Source organism: Castor canadensis, chromosome 6 (assembly GCF_047511655.1).
Source record: "Castor canadensis chromosome 6, mCasCan1.hap1v2, whole genome shotgun sequence".
In the NCBI taxonomy this organism is placed as follows: domain Eukaryota; kingdom Metazoa; phylum Chordata; class Mammalia; order Rodentia; family Castoridae; genus Castor; species Castor canadensis.
Window position 1 is genome coordinate 42,361,588 of NC_133391.1, and position 17,660 is coordinate 42,379,247.

At 37.9% G+C, this 17,660-nt stretch overlaps 2 protein-coding genes across 8 annotated transcripts in view; one reads left to right on the forward strand and one right to left on the reverse strand.

Annotated features, from left to right (window-relative positions):
- Dcp1b (decapping mRNA 1B) overlaps positions 1-17,660 on the reverse strand; it is a 44,420-nt gene that overhangs the window by 14,499 nt on the left and 12,261 nt on the right. For all 4 annotated transcript variants that reach the window (XR_012448922.1, XR_012448923.1, XR_012448924.1 and 1 more), the window contains exon 4: positions 2,356-2,422. Coding sequence is in view for 1 of the 4 variants with exons in the window: in XM_074076412.1 (XP_073932513.1) it covers positions 2,356-2,422 (67 nt within the window). In the remaining 3 variants the exon portion in view is untranslated. The remainder of the gene's footprint in view (positions 1-2,355; positions 2,423-17,660) is intronic.
- Positions 4,864-17,660, forward strand: part of Cacna1c (calcium voltage-gated channel subunit alpha1 C) — a 644,607-nt gene continuing 631,810 nt past the window's right edge. For 2 of the 4 annotated variants that reach the window (XM_074076408.1, XM_074076392.1), the window contains exon 1: positions 4,864-5,276. In XM_074076408.1, coding sequence (XP_073932509.1) covers positions 5,138-5,276 — 139 coding nt within the window. In that variant the 5' untranslated portion in view covers positions 4,864-5,137. The remainder of the gene's footprint in view (positions 5,277-17,660) is intronic. The other 2 variants (XM_074076410.1, XM_074076411.1) reach the window with 2 other exon arrangements.

A 17,660-nucleotide genomic window follows, 5' to 3' on the forward strand; every position in this document is an offset into this window, starting at 1 on the left:
TGAGGTCTTGAGTCCACTGACCATGAATGTAAGTCTAGAGTAGGGGTCAGTAAGCTGTGACCAGCAGGCCAAATCCTGTACCACCTGTTTCTGCAAAGAGAATTACACAGCATGCGTTGCCTACTGCTTCTCTCACACTACAGTAGCAGATGCCAGCATGACCCTAAAACACTCACTCTCTCGACTCCTTAGATGAAAACATGCCAACTCCTCGCTTAGAGCTCCTGAGAGGACATGCTCACTGATGGCCAAGTAAGCCCTGTTTAGAATTCTCAGGCACAGGGGCCCTCACCTGTAATCCCAGCTACAGGCTGATTGGGAGGAGCTCTGATGGAAGCCAGCCTCAGCATAAATGCCAGACCCTATAGGAAAAATAACTAAAGCAAAAAGGGCTGGAGGAGTGGTTCAACTAGTAAGCAAGTGTAAGGCCCTGAGTTCTAACCCCCATACGGCCAAAAGAGAAAGAAAGAAAATCTTGAGCACTGACAAAAAGTACTCATCCCTGAGTACCTTGCAGTCAAAGCAAGGTTGATGGTAGCAACTAGTTCTTTGTCAGTGAAGATTCTAGCTTCATTCTGAGAAGAAACGCCATTTAAAAAGTCACTTAGAAGCTGGTGGTTTAAAAACACATTTAAAAAGTCTCTTAGAAGCTCACACCTATAATCCCAGCTACTTGGGAGGCAGAGATGGGGAGGATTACAACCTGAGGCCAGCCTGGGCATAAATATGAGACTCTATCTGACAAACTAACTAAAGCCAAAAGGGCTGGGGTATGGCTCAAGTGATAGAGCTCCTGCCTAGCAAGTGTGTTCAAACACCAGTTCTGCCAAAAAATTAAAGAAATAGAGCTCCTGCCTAGCAAGTGTGTTCAAACACCAGTTCTGCCAAAAAATTAAAGAAAGAAATACCCGCTTAGAGCTATCGAATGAGGACTGTCTTTTCTTGCTTTGAAAACAACATGCAGCAAGGCAACACTGAGAAAAATACCTTTGCCCTGTGTGTCTTGACTTTCAGCACAAATTCTTCCATTATTGCCATGAAGTGTGTCATGAAAAGGACCTGAGAATTTCCTGGGGCATTGACCCTAACTGGGGAAGGGATCTGAATCCACACAGATGGGCTGCTCATTGCTAGTAAATCACATCCCTATAGAGGCTGACAGCCTTCCACGGCCTCTCGGCTGAGCCTCTTGGCTGAGCCCTGGGTATTTTTAATCTATATGCAATCCTGCTATTATTATCATTGCACGATTTACAATGGCATGAATGATGTAGGAACTAGTTGTTGCAGTGGTAAATACCAGTTTAAACAACTTAATCACCATCTGCAACTTGAGCTACTTACTGAAATTAACTTTCACAAGCCAGACTTCCAGGAATCAATTTTATTTATAAAAACATGCTCCCTATTTTTCATTTCTCTGGGGTCATTTTTTAGTCATTTTACTGGATTAAAAGTGGAACATGGTTCCTTTGCAGACAGAGCTGCAGTGTCACACCCGTGCAGGCAGCAGCCATCCCGTATGTTTGGCTGAGACCAACATGAGTAGGAACCTCACTTCAATCTGAGGCTTGAACTCATCCCTGTAAATAGCATAAATGAGCAGTTCCGTGTTTCAAAACTAATCAGAGTCTAGTAATCTTGCTTGGGCCCTCCTTCCAATGTAGTCAGGGAAGCCAAGAGTGGGAAAGGCAGGCAGTAATACAACTTTCCCAGAATGCAGAATGGGATAAATCACAAAGTATTGTGAGATTAAAAGAAAGAGACTAGAAACAAGAAGAGACTGTCTCCTGACCACTAAGCTAACATGAATCAGAAATTTCCAGACATGGAAAACAAATGCTCTCCTAAGCACAGGGAATCTGAGACGTGAGCTGCGGGGTGGGGATGGGGGGACTTGAAGGGGCAGAAGGGTGGGGGGGATTCTGAACCCCTCAAACACTGGCTCACACTTACAGGAAAGTGTTGAGGACATGGAGGAAATGAAGGTCTTTGAAAACCTGGAGCAGTCTTTCAGGATGGCTCCGGATGTTCTTTTTACTGATAGACACACTGATAGCTTTTCAAAGCAAAAGAGCTGCTAATTCACAAATGAGGAAAATACTAAGGAAAACTGCCATCTGGAGCCACTCATACTGCACGTGTCACTCTCGATGACAGCTCCAGTGAAAATACGGAAAGCCATTTCTTACGTCTATTCTCATTTTTTAAGTAGTATGAGGTGTTTTCCTGACCATGGTCAAAGGGATTGCTAGGAGGTAGATCCTGTCAGGATTACTGGATAGTAGTCATATACCCTTAGAAATACAAACAAAAATACCAGGTCCTGAAAAACATTTAGCCTTTAGCACTTACTTTTTCATAAGTTCTGCAATTCTCTGGCATTCTTCCTTATCATAAAACCAAATTCCATAAATGGACACTGCAAAAAAACACATCAGTCAAATCATGAGAATCTTCAAACCACAAAACAGAAATTCTTTTTTTCTATTTTAGAGAAAAACATAACTTATGTATTGAATTAATTTATTCAATAACAATTAAATAAATGAAACCAGTCATTGAAGTTAAAGCATAAAAATCTAGCATTGCAATCTTTTAAGTCTGTAGAGAAATCTGCAGTGGTTTTGTCCAATCTCTCTCTCTCTCTCTCTCTCTTTCTTTCTCTCTCTCTCTCTCTCTCTCTCTCTCTCACACACACACACACACACACACACACACACACACACACACACACACAGCCAATAAAGTGGGTCTGCCTTAAAAAGGCAGCACCTGAATTCAATGGATATTAGGTAAATGCTTCTTAAACAAGTAGTACAGATTGAAAATTAAAAAATCAGGACTTCTAAACTTCCTGGCCTCGAGACATCATTGTTTCCATACTCTGCACATTTCACAAACACATTTCATCTTTATTTTTAAATATTCAGAAATCTGATGCTCAAATTATGCCTAGTAACTTCCCTCCCTTTCTCCTCCCAACATCTCCTCCCAAAAATATGTCAACTGAAAATTTGACTTTGTGAGCTCTTAGGATAGAGTACTGGAAAAAATAAATTTGAATAATAAATCTGATTTCAAAATGTCTGTACAGAGAATTTACAAATGTTGAAAGATTAGATATTACTATGATTTAATCATTTAGTAATGAAAGAAGATGTGCTATAATACAGCTGCTATTGACTCATCTAATAAGTTTGCAAATAAGTTGCATACTAAATTTAGTATGAGCCAAGCTCCACCATCTTTGTAGCAAAGGCTGAAACAGTTGCAGAGAACATTTATCACTTCTAGTGCAGGTCTGGTGGTATTAGTCGTAAACAATGCATTAACTGCGTACACATTTTTAAAACTTCATTGAAGACAGCAGCCATGTAACGACAGAGCAATAAAAACAACAAAATACATTTTAAAGGAAGATACTTAATGATTTTCATATTATTTGTCATGAAGAAAGCTGGGCTGAGCATACCTTTTTTTCCACTGGCCAATGCCCAGGCATGAAGCAGCTTCTGCTTCTTGATGGTAACGATTCAGGTATCAGAAGGTCCAAGTAGTATCTTTTTAGTGCTAGTTTAAGCAGATATCGCAAAGGGGAACCTTATGAATCTGAATTACTACCTTGCTGGAAGTTGGCAGTGGAGTTTAAACTTTGTTTTTGTAATTGCCAGTGTATGAGGAATCTTTCTCTTTCCAACCTATATGTGAAGGGGGGGTAAAATGGGGAAAAAAAACCTCCCAGCCTTTTCTTGCACCATGGTAGAAATACTTAGACATATTCCCCTTGGTAACTGACAATCTTTAAGAAAAATAAGAACACGTGAATTCTAAAGTTGATGTGCTATGAGAGCTTTTATATCAAAACAAAATTCTTTCATCTCAAGATCATTAAATGTGTATTTTGAAACTTCAAATTCAGGGCAGATTCCTAAACATCAACCTTCTTACCCTCCTGTTCTTATGAATAAAAGTGGATTGGATCACTAACGTTCAGCTACTTAATAAATCTCATGTGGATTTAATCTCAGTTACAATACCAGAAACCTACTTTTTTTTTTTTGGCTACAGTGAAAACTTTCTTTTCCTTGCAGACTGAGGAAAGTTTCAAAGGAGAAAAGTGGCAGCAAGGGAGAAGGCAGACACTCTAGGTCCAGTGGCAGAGGAAAAGCCCGAAATTGGTATGTCATTAGCAGACTGAATTAACAGTAATGTTTTGGGTGTCAAGCTTCATGTTAGACAGCTGCGACACCTGACACAGGGAACTAGATCTCCATGAGGGAAGGATGCCAAGGAAACTGTTGATACCAACAGAAGAGCTGTCTGACATTGTCATTACCAGGAAACAATGGAAATGCAGATTTATGGAGAAAAATGCTAGGAAAAGCTTCCAAATGCCAAAGCAGAATGAAGGAAAGACTTGGTGTGTCATAATTATTTAGGATATCATGGATTTATCTCTAAAGCACCATGGTTTTAAAATTAAAATGGGATCATTTTGAAATAAGTCTTTCCATCCAGTTACTATCAGTTTGAACATAAAAGTTTAGCTGGGAGGTGAGGTAAAAATAGTCCTGGCTACTAAAAGGCAGCACCAAGATAAAACCCAGAACTGGGTCTAACTTTTCTTCTCCCTAAAATAGTTCTGCAACTTGAGCTGCATTCCACGGGGAAAGAGGCCGTGGATTCTCTGAAAGTGCACATTCCAGTTGAAGTTTTCTGCCTCGTAGGCCCAAGGTCTCCGACCCAGACAAACATATCACTCTTCCACACAAGAGGGCATATCAGAGTGGCTCGTGGTGATGTATAAAGACCAGAGCTCACAATGCCTTCGGAAGGTGATGAGCTGACAGGCTGACAGAAGCCATTAACTGCACATTTCAATCCAAGCTCTCCTGCAAAGCCACTAGAGGAGAGGCAGGTCCCTACACCAGCAGTGAGCACAGCAGGAAAGGCCAAGAAAGACAAGGCTGTGTTTCAGAATTCTAAAACTTAACCCAAATTTGCAGCCAGCCAGCCAAGTAACAGGGCTATGAAATGCTGCTACAGGAAGTGTTGCTGAATTTCAAAAAATTACCAGGAGTAATGATCACGAGCAGGATATTTGCTTAGTTTTAAAGCAAACATTTTAGGGACAATGTTTCGAGCCTTTGTTCAGCCCACGACACCTGCATACCAGCCACTCTCCAGTCACCTGTCTGCTGAAACAGAGGTGAAGTTCCAGGGAACGATGGTGCATGAAGCCCAACTCAACCGTTTCTACATCTCTCCGGGAGGTAAGACGGCCCAAAGTGGAGCAAAGAATAGGAAGACCATGTGAAATTTGCTCTGGAGTGTTTAGTGACACCTAGAATGCTCCCTCCCCAAAGACTCATCTGTTTGGCAATATTCTTTATGTTTAATCAGAACTTCTAGCAGCACAGTCGTGGGATTTTCCCTAAAGTCGCATTGTCCTGGACACCATTCTTTGAAAATTCTCGATTAGAAAAGGTGATGTTGAGGCAACAGGCCAGGCAACCCTGTGCTTACACAGGAAACACCTGTCTTCCACTTTGCTTAATTCTCTGAGAAAGATGTGGGATGTCAAGACTTCCATATTCAATTCCATGTCTGGGTTTTGTGGGTATATCCAGACAAGACAGACAGCAAGCTAACCATATTCAATGATGGCATATTCTTTTCTTAATTTCATTAGTGGAAAAATTGAAAGTTGATCAAATTTTAAAGGGCCAATTAAGCAGTCATTTCTACCAATATCAAAAGTCACTTAAATGCACATTTTCATCTGGAACCCTTTGCTTCTTATTAGCAGAGTGCAGTAGTTCGTTTTGGGTGTTCCTTGGAGGTATAGCCCATCCTGTCTATGTTCCTAATAAATCTTTCTATTCAGTCTGTTCTTTTATTAAGATCCATCATTTGTTCTATATTTTGTTCCAAATACCCTTCAACTCCAAACCATGACTAGTAGATTGTAATCATTTTATAAGGATGCAGGCTAATGTTTATACAACATTTAAAAAGGAGGCACGTATCCATACAGTTAGTAACTATAGAAACACAGCAATACATGGGTAAACTTTCGTTTGCTTGCTTGTTCTTTCTCTTCTTCCTCTCTCCCTTCCTTCCCTCACTTCCTCTTCCCCCCTCCCTCCTTTTTTCCTTCCTCCCTGCCCTCCCTCCCCTTCTGTCCTTCCTTTCCTTTCCTTCTCATCCTTTGTGACAAAAGGATAGGGAAATGTATTTTTCCTGGAAAGCTATCAGGTCCTCTCTTTTTACTGGGAAAGCTATGGAAACATGGCAGTAATAAGTTACAGAACTCTCTTCTGGGCATTTGAGGATAAATCGAAATTCCTTCCAACCCCATTCCTTTCATGAAGTTTTTCTCAGATGAGTGGAGCAATAATCTCAATGTAAGGAAGAAGTACATCTAATTGTGTATTTGGTGGAAAGCCTTGTTTTTGAGACTTTGTTCAAATCTAGCATTTATAGTACCATTTACCTAGTTCAAGCTTTTGTAAGTTTGACCACAATAAGGAAGACTCCTTGCTGGTACCTGGTGGTGAGCATGCACCACAGTGTCTACCTTCAGAAAGACCACAAGATACTTTAAAAAATTAGAACAATGGAACCATTAAAGTTTAGAGCCAGAAGCCACCTAGAACTGTACAGTTTAGTAATAAGGTCTCTTGATCTAACAAGGCCCAGTGAGTTGACCAAAGTCATTGTTCCTAGTTCAATCTGTTTTCTCTAAAATATGCCCCTCCCCCAGCCTTCCAAACAAAATACATAGAGTATTCAAATTTTCTTTTCATGCTTGGTTGACTTCTAGGCTTGGTTATAAAAGACTGGAATTAGTCCTAAAACCAAGGTTACGGTGGACTCTCAGAGGCAAAAAGGGAAGGATGGAAGAAAGGAAATGAGTAAGGAAGGAAGCATGGGGGAGGAAGAGGAAGGAGAGGAAGGGAATGAGGATGTCTGAGAGTGGTAGTGTCTGTCCTGGCGTCCATAGATGGGAACCAGGCTATGCTGCTGGCTCTATGCTGATACCACACTTCTACCCCATTTGGAATGTCTGCACCAAACACACTTTGCCTTGGCGTGTTCTTTCATGCCTTTAAAGTAATGTTCTTCCATTCACCTTCTGTGCTGGTTTTACTGACCAAACACGGACACATCTTGTAAAACAAAATCTTCTCTGGCCTTGGAGAGTCTACATAGCACTGTTATCTTTGGGCCCTGCTCTGGTTCTTTTCATATGACATGGTTTTACTGCACCTCACAAATCAGCAGTCCCATGCTCTCAGGAAGCTGGAAGGTTCACAGCAGAAGAGAAGCAGTTTCTATTTAATGGACAACTTATATGCATGGGCGCTTTGGGGAAAACAGTAGAAAAGCTGACCGATGAAAACAACCTTCCCCTTTCTAAACAACTTAACTTCATTGGAAAGTTGAAACCATTATACAGGAGGATCTGGAGTTTGAGGCTGGCCAGGAGTACTTAACGAATTCCAGGCCACCTGAGTTACAGAATGAGATTCAGTTTCAAAAAAACCAAAATAAAATAAAATAGAAATTTAATGTCATTAAAAACAAACAGATAAACAAAAACTTTGTAGCTAAAGCATTTTGCTAATGTGAATTAAATTACTATTACTCTCCAACTATAAATGAGAATTTATTACCTCTAAAGTAAACAATATATCTATCTTTTAGAAAGTTTTCACTTATAACAATTGTGAGATATGTCACTAGACCTTCCTAATCTCCACAGAGGTCATTACCCTTCCCAACTGGGAATTCTGATATCTGTTATTGCCATCAGGGTCACAAAAGGTCAGATGGAATCTTCACTATGCACTAACTTCCTCATTTTATTCCTTTCAGGAAAAAGCTCCTTTACACTAAGAAATTTAACAGAGTAAAAGAAACAGGAAAAATGTACAGCTAACAGTACATAGAAATATGAACAACTTATTCTTTTTTGGCCACTTAAATTTCTATTTTAATTTTGCTCATAATCTTGCTGATTATTTATTGCTGATTATTATTAATTTCAAAACGTGCTAGGCTATAAATACTAAGCGGGTGTTCCCTAAAACACGTTCCCCCTTCTCTGAGCATTACTCATCCATGAAGACCCAGTTTTTCTTACTCTTCTTGGGATAAACTCCCAACTTTTTCTTTGCTTTCATATAGTCTTTTTGTATATCCTTGTGTTTAAAAAGGCAGTAATTAAGTATTTATATATTTGTTCTCTCCATTATGGTACAAGCCCCTGGAGGGGAAGGCTTTGTTAATACACCCAGCACAGCAACCGGCATGTGGAAGGTGGTCAACGAATATTTGCAGAGTAAATCTGCAATCTAACACCTCAAGCTCTTATCCCATCCATAATCCTTGCAACTGCTAATATCAATTCTGGCTTATTTAAACATCGTGGACTAGACCTGCTAGGTTCCTCTACCAATTGAGTATACCTTCCACCAGAGAGTCCAGCATGGGAATCATGATGCCCCTTTTATTCTCCTTCTAACTTCACCAAGAATTTATTTTGTTTCAAATACTTTGTATTCTTAGGCTTAAGTAATATTGATGGGACTTTGTCACTAGGATGAGTTCTCAGAGATTATACATTCTATTGATCTAGCAAAGAGTATGCATTAATGGACTTGTTTTATGTATGTTTATTATTACAACAATTCTACCATACACCATTCTTCCTGACTCGCTATTTGTCAGGTACTGGCAACTGAGAGCTCAAAGAATGAGGCAAATCCGCAAAACCACATGTATTTCTCTTCTTTATGGAACACTCAACAGTACAACTAATAGGCGTGGGTTAGCAGACAACTATGATTTTTACATTCCAGTTGTGTCTGATAACAGTAATGTCAAGTTTACAAGTACCTAAAATATCTTTAGAATATAACATTCATATGCAATGTCAATTACTCCAGCAATACACTGAAAATCTATTATCTGAAGTGAATCTCAATGTAGGGAAATAAATCCAGTTTCACATCACTGGAGTTTGGGAGAAAGGTATGTTTAAGCTAAACACAAAAGAGAGTGTTTCTACAGGTCAAAATTTGTTCCAATGAAGAACAGACTTCCTCATATTTGCATCAGATGATTTAATTGAGTGTTTAACAATGACAGGATAGCTTTGCTGAAAATAGCCTAACTATAAAACACATGATCCCTGAAAAATCTCTTAAGATTTTACACAGCAAGGTAGTCTATTTTTCCTCCCTGATGGAAGAAAAGTGAATTAGACTTTTGTACTTTATTCATTTGGACCTTAATCTATGAATATCAATATAGGAGAGATCACTGTTCCAAAGCCCTTTATGTTGTAAACAGTCACATTTGGTTCTACTGTGACATAAGAGATTTTAGATTGTATACAGCAGTTCTTGGCCAAAATTGCTTTTCTTTCTCCAAAACCTGTAAGAATATGAAACAATTTAAAATTTCCTACTATGAGTTAAGATTTAAATTAACCTTGATTCCAGAACTCTATTACTTTAAAGTATTTTCTAAATGATTTTTAGACAAAAGCAGTAATATTTTTAAAAAGGGTGTAAAAGAATACAGGTAGCCATAATGACACTTACAATATGCAAAGTACTGTGCTATTGGGGCAGGGAGATAGGAAGAAGCTTCATTCATTAAGCATTTAAGAAAATGTTTTAGAATCCAATTTTTTTCTGCCAATATTTAGGTTTCTATCATGCCAAATTGGGCTCGCTCTCAAACAAAAACATGAAATATCATACAACTCCAAGCCACACACCCAGCCACATGCCAGGTGGTGTTTCCTTGGTAAAGCCAAAATTCTTCAGTCTTTATGGCTCAGGATAAAGCAGGAGTGACTTCGCCTTGATGTTATTCCCACATGGTAGCTGTTTATGACTTTGTCTCATGGGTTCTTCCCATCTAAGCAAGCTGGATTGTTAAGGGGTCTACATGCTTGCCCATTAAATTCAAGTGAAGGTCCCTACCTGTGAGTCCTCTGTTCACTTATGGTAGAGGAGTAGAAGGTGAGGCTGGGTACTGGGTGAGGAGAGGCATGGCTTACCCATGTTATAGGGGCTCGTGTGTATGCTTTAAGGAGCTACCAGATGTCACAACTCAACACAAGGCCAAACAAAAATATGAAATCCAGAGATGCCTCAGGTTCAAACTGAAATTTTGCTTTGCTTGAAGTTTATCAGAACCTTTTGTAATTGACAGCATACCAGTTCTTTAGATAAATCGTCTCCTTTGGAGTTTAGATCCTGTCAGCATGAGCAGAGTATGGACAAAGAGAGAACAAAAAAGTAATTCTGGGTTTAAGGTCAGAGTGACAACTTCCATCACTCAAGTCAAGAAGACATGCAACCCTTAATCATATATTAAAGCACATCAGCTCTCCATGCAATGAAGCATAATAAATAGAACAATTTTTCAGTTAGAATGACAAAGGAGGCTTGAAGATACAAAATGAGATTGAGAGACCACATTGTGCTTTTTAAGTTTCAGTGGTCTTCTCACTACTAAGCACAGACTTGAAGAGTCCTTGAAGGTTACCAAGGGCCACCAACCATACCCCTTATAAACAGTGAGAGAGACTTAAGACTGTATAGGTTCCCTATTTTGATTGGCTGTGAAATGTCAAATTCCTTGTTTCCTGTTCCACACTCTATTTGTAAGTGTATACTTCAAGGACCTTATATTGCTGGGCGGACCTTGAAGAGATAAGTATGCTATTGTTATTCCAGCAAATACCAAGTTTCTTTCTGCCTAGGAAGAATGCCAAGTATTTCTAGCGGTGTAATTACTTTTAAGGTGTTTCTTGACCCTACAGAGCCTCAAGGAGTTCAACAACATCACTAAAATCAGAGAGTGGAGAAGTACAAAGCATAAACCTTTAAAAGAATAGCTGGAACATGGTAGGCAATCAAAAATATATTCAAGGGAGAAAGGGACAGAAGGAGAGATGGAGGGAGGGAGGGAGAGAAAATGTGTCAGATTCTCAAAGGTGTTTATGACACAAAGAAGATTAAGAACCACAATTAGAGGTTATCAAGATACTAGCAAATATCCTAAAATTGAAAGATAAACTCTCAATTATCAATGGGCAGATAACAAGGCTTTTATTTTCCTAGTAATAAATTTACATAGGGTTCATGGTTAACCTTTCAAATTGTTTTCGTAATGATTGTCTGAACTGATTCCAAGATTAAGAGGCGATAAAGTCTCAGGGTCTTGGAATGTGGTAAATTGGAAGTTTTTATTTTTCTCTATAGCCTGAACTCTAGAAGGCTTAAAACACCCAGATTTATCAGTAGCCTTCATCACAGAGAGAGAGTGAACTACACAGTGCAGCTTTGGTCACTGCTTCACATTAGTTTGAGAGATGGTATTTTTAATCTTTAAGTGATGTTGTAAGTAAGGAATAGGGAAGAATTTTGGAAAGCTGGGCAATGCTGTGGTCCTTTTCAGTCAGTCACTCCAAGCAGAATACACTGAGTTTGCCTTATTCATGTATGACCAAGTGGTCAAAAATAAATAAATTTTTAAAAATCCAAAGTTTTAAATTCCCACACAGCACATGCATTCCACAGCTCAGCTGATGGGCAGAAGATCTCAGTCAGTTCCAAGTTATGGTCAGTTGTGCTTAAATCATTGTGTGATCTGCTGAGTGTTTCGCTGCCCTCAGTTTTGTGAAAATCTGTTCCCCAAAAAGCAAATGGTGCTCAAAGAGCAAGGTGAAAGTGAATGTGCGTAATTAAAATGATCAACTGAGAACTTGAGATGTGTTGATAGGCAGCATGTCTTCAGTGGAAGTTGGGTGGCATTATGGGAAAAATGAGCCAAGCATCTTAGTACTGTGCTGAATCTCTGCATCCCAAGCATTCATAGGTTTTCCTCAACCACAGTCTCCTTGGAACCACAGACCCGCCAATACCAAGGGTCTACTGCATCTTCAAAGCTCCAAACACTAGGTAAGATCACCAGACATATATATATAAAAAACAGTTTTAGAATAAATGATTTGGGAGTGACTTTAAGTTCATTGCATGTGTCTATTTTCTGTGTTCATGTAGTACTACCAAATACAAACAAAATATGAGATATGGTTCTGCCCACAAGGGGCATGTAATTAATTACTTAAGCCTACACAATCAGTACCTACTAATTAATGGTAGTATAAGGGCCGAGCAAAAGTTTCACAAAATGCATTCTAAGTATGGTGGGCGATGCTGCTTCCAAATTATGACCCAGCCTTGTTAGCAAATTTGACTTTCTTACTGCTATTATTTATTATGGGTACATTTTAACTGCAGCTTTGGGAAAATTAAAGTTTATACTTTATAATATATCCTACAATAGCACTTAAAAAACTGTTAATCATTTATTATACATTCTGTTTTAAGAAAAGGATTGCAGAATAGATGTTTGAAAATTGCATCTTTGTGCTAGAAAATTGACTTTTAAAGAATGTGATCTTTTGTGAGACAGGGTCTTGCAAAATGTAGTCCAGACTGGCCTGAGATCCTCCAGCCTCAGCCTCCCTAATGCTGGGATTACAGATGTACGCCACCATATCCAGCTTAAAAATTGGCTCCTAAAACAAAAATAGTAGATTATTTCCTTCTACTCAGGAAAATGATTAAGTTGTACCAGTTTTCATAGTTTCTGAAAAAAGAAGCCTTTCTTCTCTGATCAGGTAGACAAAGCAGATGTCTTGAGCCAGAGTGAGGGGGTACAGGCTTTCCAACTGATCTGGTAATGAGTAATGCAAACTAAATTACATCTATTCACATTAGTTTCAACTCACAGTGAGGCTAAGTACAGGAAAAGCTTTTGGTACCATGTAGTTAAAACTACTAAAGTGTGTTTAGAACAAGGAGTATTACATTTCCAGGTCAAGGAAGCCAAGCTACAAATCAAGGGGAGTTAAAGTAACATGCTAGTCAACTCAGAAGAGGAGGTCAGGTGAGATACAACAGCGGCTAACACCAGGATTGAACAGAAAGGTCAGGGTGTAGCTCAGCTCAACAGCAAAGCACTTGCCTAGCATGCTTCAGACTCTGGGTTTAATCTCCAGCACCAACAAAAAAGAAAAGGTAGCCAGTTATATTTAAGTATTCATTTCTTTGAAATCTTTTTTGTAAGATTCAATTATTTCTACTTTTTAAAATTGAGAAAGAATTTACAGAAAATGTACAGATCCTAAAGTACTCTGTTCAGTGAGTTTTGACAGTTATACTCTTGTGTAACCGCCAACCATAACCAGATTGAAAACACTATTACTTCCCTTTTCCAGTCAATGCCCACACCCCCACTTCACCAGCCTGAGCAGAGAGCAGCATCAATCATTTCTGACTTCTGTCACACAGATTAGTTTTGCACATTCTCAGATTTCATACAAATGGGGAAACAGTGGATACTCCACCAAGGAGTACACACTTACATACTTCTTTTGTTCAGCATGTTTTAGATGTGTATGAATATTATCAGTAGTTGATTTCTTCTTATTGCTGAGAAGTATTTCATTACATGGATATACCAAAAATGTTTATATACTTTCTTATTGATGGCCACATGGGTTATTCCCAAACTTTTTTGCTATTATGAACAAAACTCATGAACATTTGTGTAGTATTTATGTGGTCAGAGTTTTCATTTCTCTTAGGTAAATACCTATGAGAGGAACTTGCTGGGCCATCTAGTACTTGTAAGTTTAAGTGTCTAAGAATGGCCAAACAGTTCTCCACAGTGGTGGTACTGTATTACCTCACCAGTAATGCGAGTGTCAGTTGCTCTGTATCTTCATTAACTCTTGGGAATGTCTTCTTCCTTTCAGCCATTGCCTCCAATGGCACATGAGATAATTCTCATTCTAGCTTTAATCTGCATGTACAGTCAATGCCCAATAAACAAATACAGAAATTTCAACGTGATTGGTTGTGGCAAAATGCAAATTAAAATCACAAAGAGCTATCATTTCGGAATTCCCGAAACTATAAAATGAGCTAAAATGACCTACAATTCCAAATGTTGACAAGGATACAGAGCAACTGGAACTCTTAGACATTGATGAAGAGAATATAACCAGGCACACAACTTTAGGAAACTGTTCAATGCTATCTACTAAAGCTAACAAACCTTATGCTATTACCCCACCAATTGTACTCTTAGGTAGGAACACAAGACACATATGCACATATATATCCATCTGAAAAACATGAACCAGCATATTCATGGAAACTTCTTTTGAAACAGCTTAAATATCCATCAATGGGAGAATGTATTAATTGGTTGCAATAAACTATTGTTACACAATAGCTTGGAAGTCCCTGTTGAATAACATCGAACATCTTTTTTATATCTATTGGCTATTTGAATATCTTTTTTTTTTTTAGTGTTTTGACAGTTTGATAATTTTTAAATTGGCTTGTCTTCCTATTATTGACCTCTAATTCCTATATATATATATATATATATATATATTCTCAATATTAAGTACTATGTCAGATATATGTGTCCTCAATAGTTTCCCGGTCTGTAATTTGCCCTTTAGTTTTCTAAAAGGTATCTTCAGAATAAAAGAAAATTTTAATTTGATGAAAATTTTTACTTTTGATGATGTATGGTTTGTCATTTTTTTCTTTTATGGTAAATGCTCATGATTCTATTTTAAATCTAGTGTTTGATAATACTACTTGTTTAAAATAGTTATATATTTGGTTGCTTCTTAAATGGGAAAAGGAATTTCTTCTTTCATTTGCTGATGAAATATCTATAGCATAAGCCTTACTGTTTAAACTATGACTAGTTTAACGGTCATGGGACATCAGGGACATGACCTGTTTTCATGTATTATAATTAAAATACCAAGTTTGGAGTGAGCGAAATTCTCAAATATCACAATATCTCAATAAGACTGAAAACCATCTATAGATGGTTTGTAGCACTGAACAGAAATTTTATAAAGAACATATTGTTTTATACTCACATTTATATGCATTATATACCACCTTAATCACACAGATGAAACAGATTCCCACATTAACTCCTCCCAGAACTACGAGATAACTCAGGAGGCATTCTGATAACACAATTATTTCTAGGAACTTTTAAGTAAGTATTACCAATACTTACTTCATTATCAATTATCGATACAATTAACCTCTCAAGGTAGAATAGGGTGGTTCCTGTGTAATCTGCTAAACCTTATTTAGTCCTTTGAGTTTCTGCACAAAGAACCACAGAGCTTAAAATCTGTTGGCTAATTCCCTCCACTCCAAAAAAAAAAAAGAAAAGACTAAAGAAATAGTTGTGAAATTTTGGTTAAGTTTTATTTAGTTGCCTTGAATAAAGAAATCTTAAAAGCAAAACTGAACACTCATGACAAGTATTTAATTTTGCACATTTAATGCAAGAAATTAAGTTCTAGAGAGGAGGGGAAAGATATCCTGCCCTGAAAGTGCTTGCATCTAACAGAGAAAACTATAACGGCTATTATACACAAAATAAAATATAAGTATAATAAGTAAAATATAAGTATAATGTAAGTACTTATATATATATAAGTATATATTGTACAATATAAGTACAAAGTACCTTTTTTTATTTCTAATTGAGCTCTTAGCATGTTATTTTGAACATTCATGTCTGTAAGTCTGTCTTTTGTGCTAGGATGGTAAATTCTAAGGCAGGGGGCATGGATGAGTCGTATTCCTTCTTGAACATCCAAGACACAACACACAATCAGCATCTATAGGCAAGCACTCAATTAAACACTTGGGAAGGTTAACATAAGAGACATACAACAGAGAGCTGAAGGATAGCTTGGTGCTTGTGTAGTATGTATATAAGCCCTAGGTTTGATCCCCAGTATGAGAGAGAGAGAGAGAGAGACGAGAACTTTAAGTATATGCTGCAATGATACATCCCAGCCAGATAGGGAGATCACTAAACATTCAGCAGAGGGAAAGTTTCAAACAGGTTTTGAAATATGAGTGAGTTTATCTGGTAGAGGTTGATCCAGAAGACAGACAGACTTGAAGGAGAAAAAAGAAGATGTATGCAAGCTCAGCATGGTGGTACACACCTGGGCTACATAGCAAGACTGCATCTCAAAAAAAAAAGACACCAATGACACATCCAAAAGTGTCAGGACCAGAGCATGGCTCAAGTGGCAAAGCACCTGCTTTATGAGCAGAAAGTCCTGAGTTCAAACTCCATCAAAAAAAAGTGTTCCATGCCCCCCTGCAAGAAAAAAGGTGTCCCATCAAAAAAAAAAAATGTGGAGGTCAGACTACTTTGTAAGGTATGTAGCTGTGTTTAGTTGAATCATAAGTCAAGTGTGCCAGATCTGGCCAGAAAGGAAAACTGTGACCTGACCAGAGCAATGCCAGGTAAAAAAAGCTTACTTGGTAGGCAGTGAAGACTTTGAGGAAGAACATGAGTTGACTGGATTTGTGTTTTAGGAAGATCAACACAGCAGATCAGAGGCTCAGCCAGATGACGTGCTGTCAACCACTGGATTCAGTTTTGCCAGTACAGACTGAGAATATCTGTACAGAATAATTTCTGATTTTACTTCTTTTGATTTTGGAATATTTGCGTAGACTTCACTGGTTGAACATCTCTAGTTTGATAATCCAAAATCCGAAATGCTCGGAGTTTCATGTCAATACTCGAATAGTTTTAGATTTCAGGGCATTTTGGATTTTTGGAATCAAAATGCTAAATGTGTAATTTTTTTCCTTTTTAAAAAAATTATGGTAAAATAAAAAGCACAAAATTTTAAAGTAGCATTAAGTACATTCACAGTATTGAACAATCACCATCTGTAGGACTTCTTCCTCATCCTGAACTAAAATTCTGTGTCCATGAAATGATAACGCCCTACTTTGTCCTCCTAACTGACCTCATAAGCACTACCCTACCTTCTGTCTCTAGCCATCTGACTGTTTTAAGTACCTCATAGAAGTGGAATCATACAATTCATGTCCTTCTGTATCTGGCTTATTTCACTTGGCATATGTCTTTAAGGTTCATTTGTGTTGAAGCGTGTATAATTATCTTAGTTTTTCAAGGCTGAATAATATTCCATTGGTAGGAACATATCTCATTTTGTTTATTCATCATTCATCCACTGATGGATGCTGGGTGTTTCCCCACATTTGACTATTGTTTATAATGCTGGTATGCACATTACTTTGCTATTATTTTGTTGAGTATATTTGTACCTATATTCATGAGGGATATTAGTCCATTAATTTTCTTTTCTGGTAATGTCTGTCTTGTTTCAGTATCAAGGTAATAAAATAAATTGGAAAATAAGTCTTCCTCTTCTACTTTCTAGATGAGACCATGTATAATTGGCATTTTTCCTTCCTTGGATGTTTGGCAGAATATACAGTGAAAATATCTGAACCTGGTTTTATTAGAAGGTCTTTACTACAAGTTTGATTTATTTAGTAGATACAGGACTACTTAGGTTGACTATTTCTTCTTGAGTGAACACAAATTAGTTCCTTTCATCTGAGTTGTCAAACTGTAGTTGTAGAATAATTCATAGTACTCCTTTATTATCCTCTGAGTGTGTGCAATGAGCCCTGTGCCATTCTGATACTGGTAACTTGCATCCTCTAAGAATC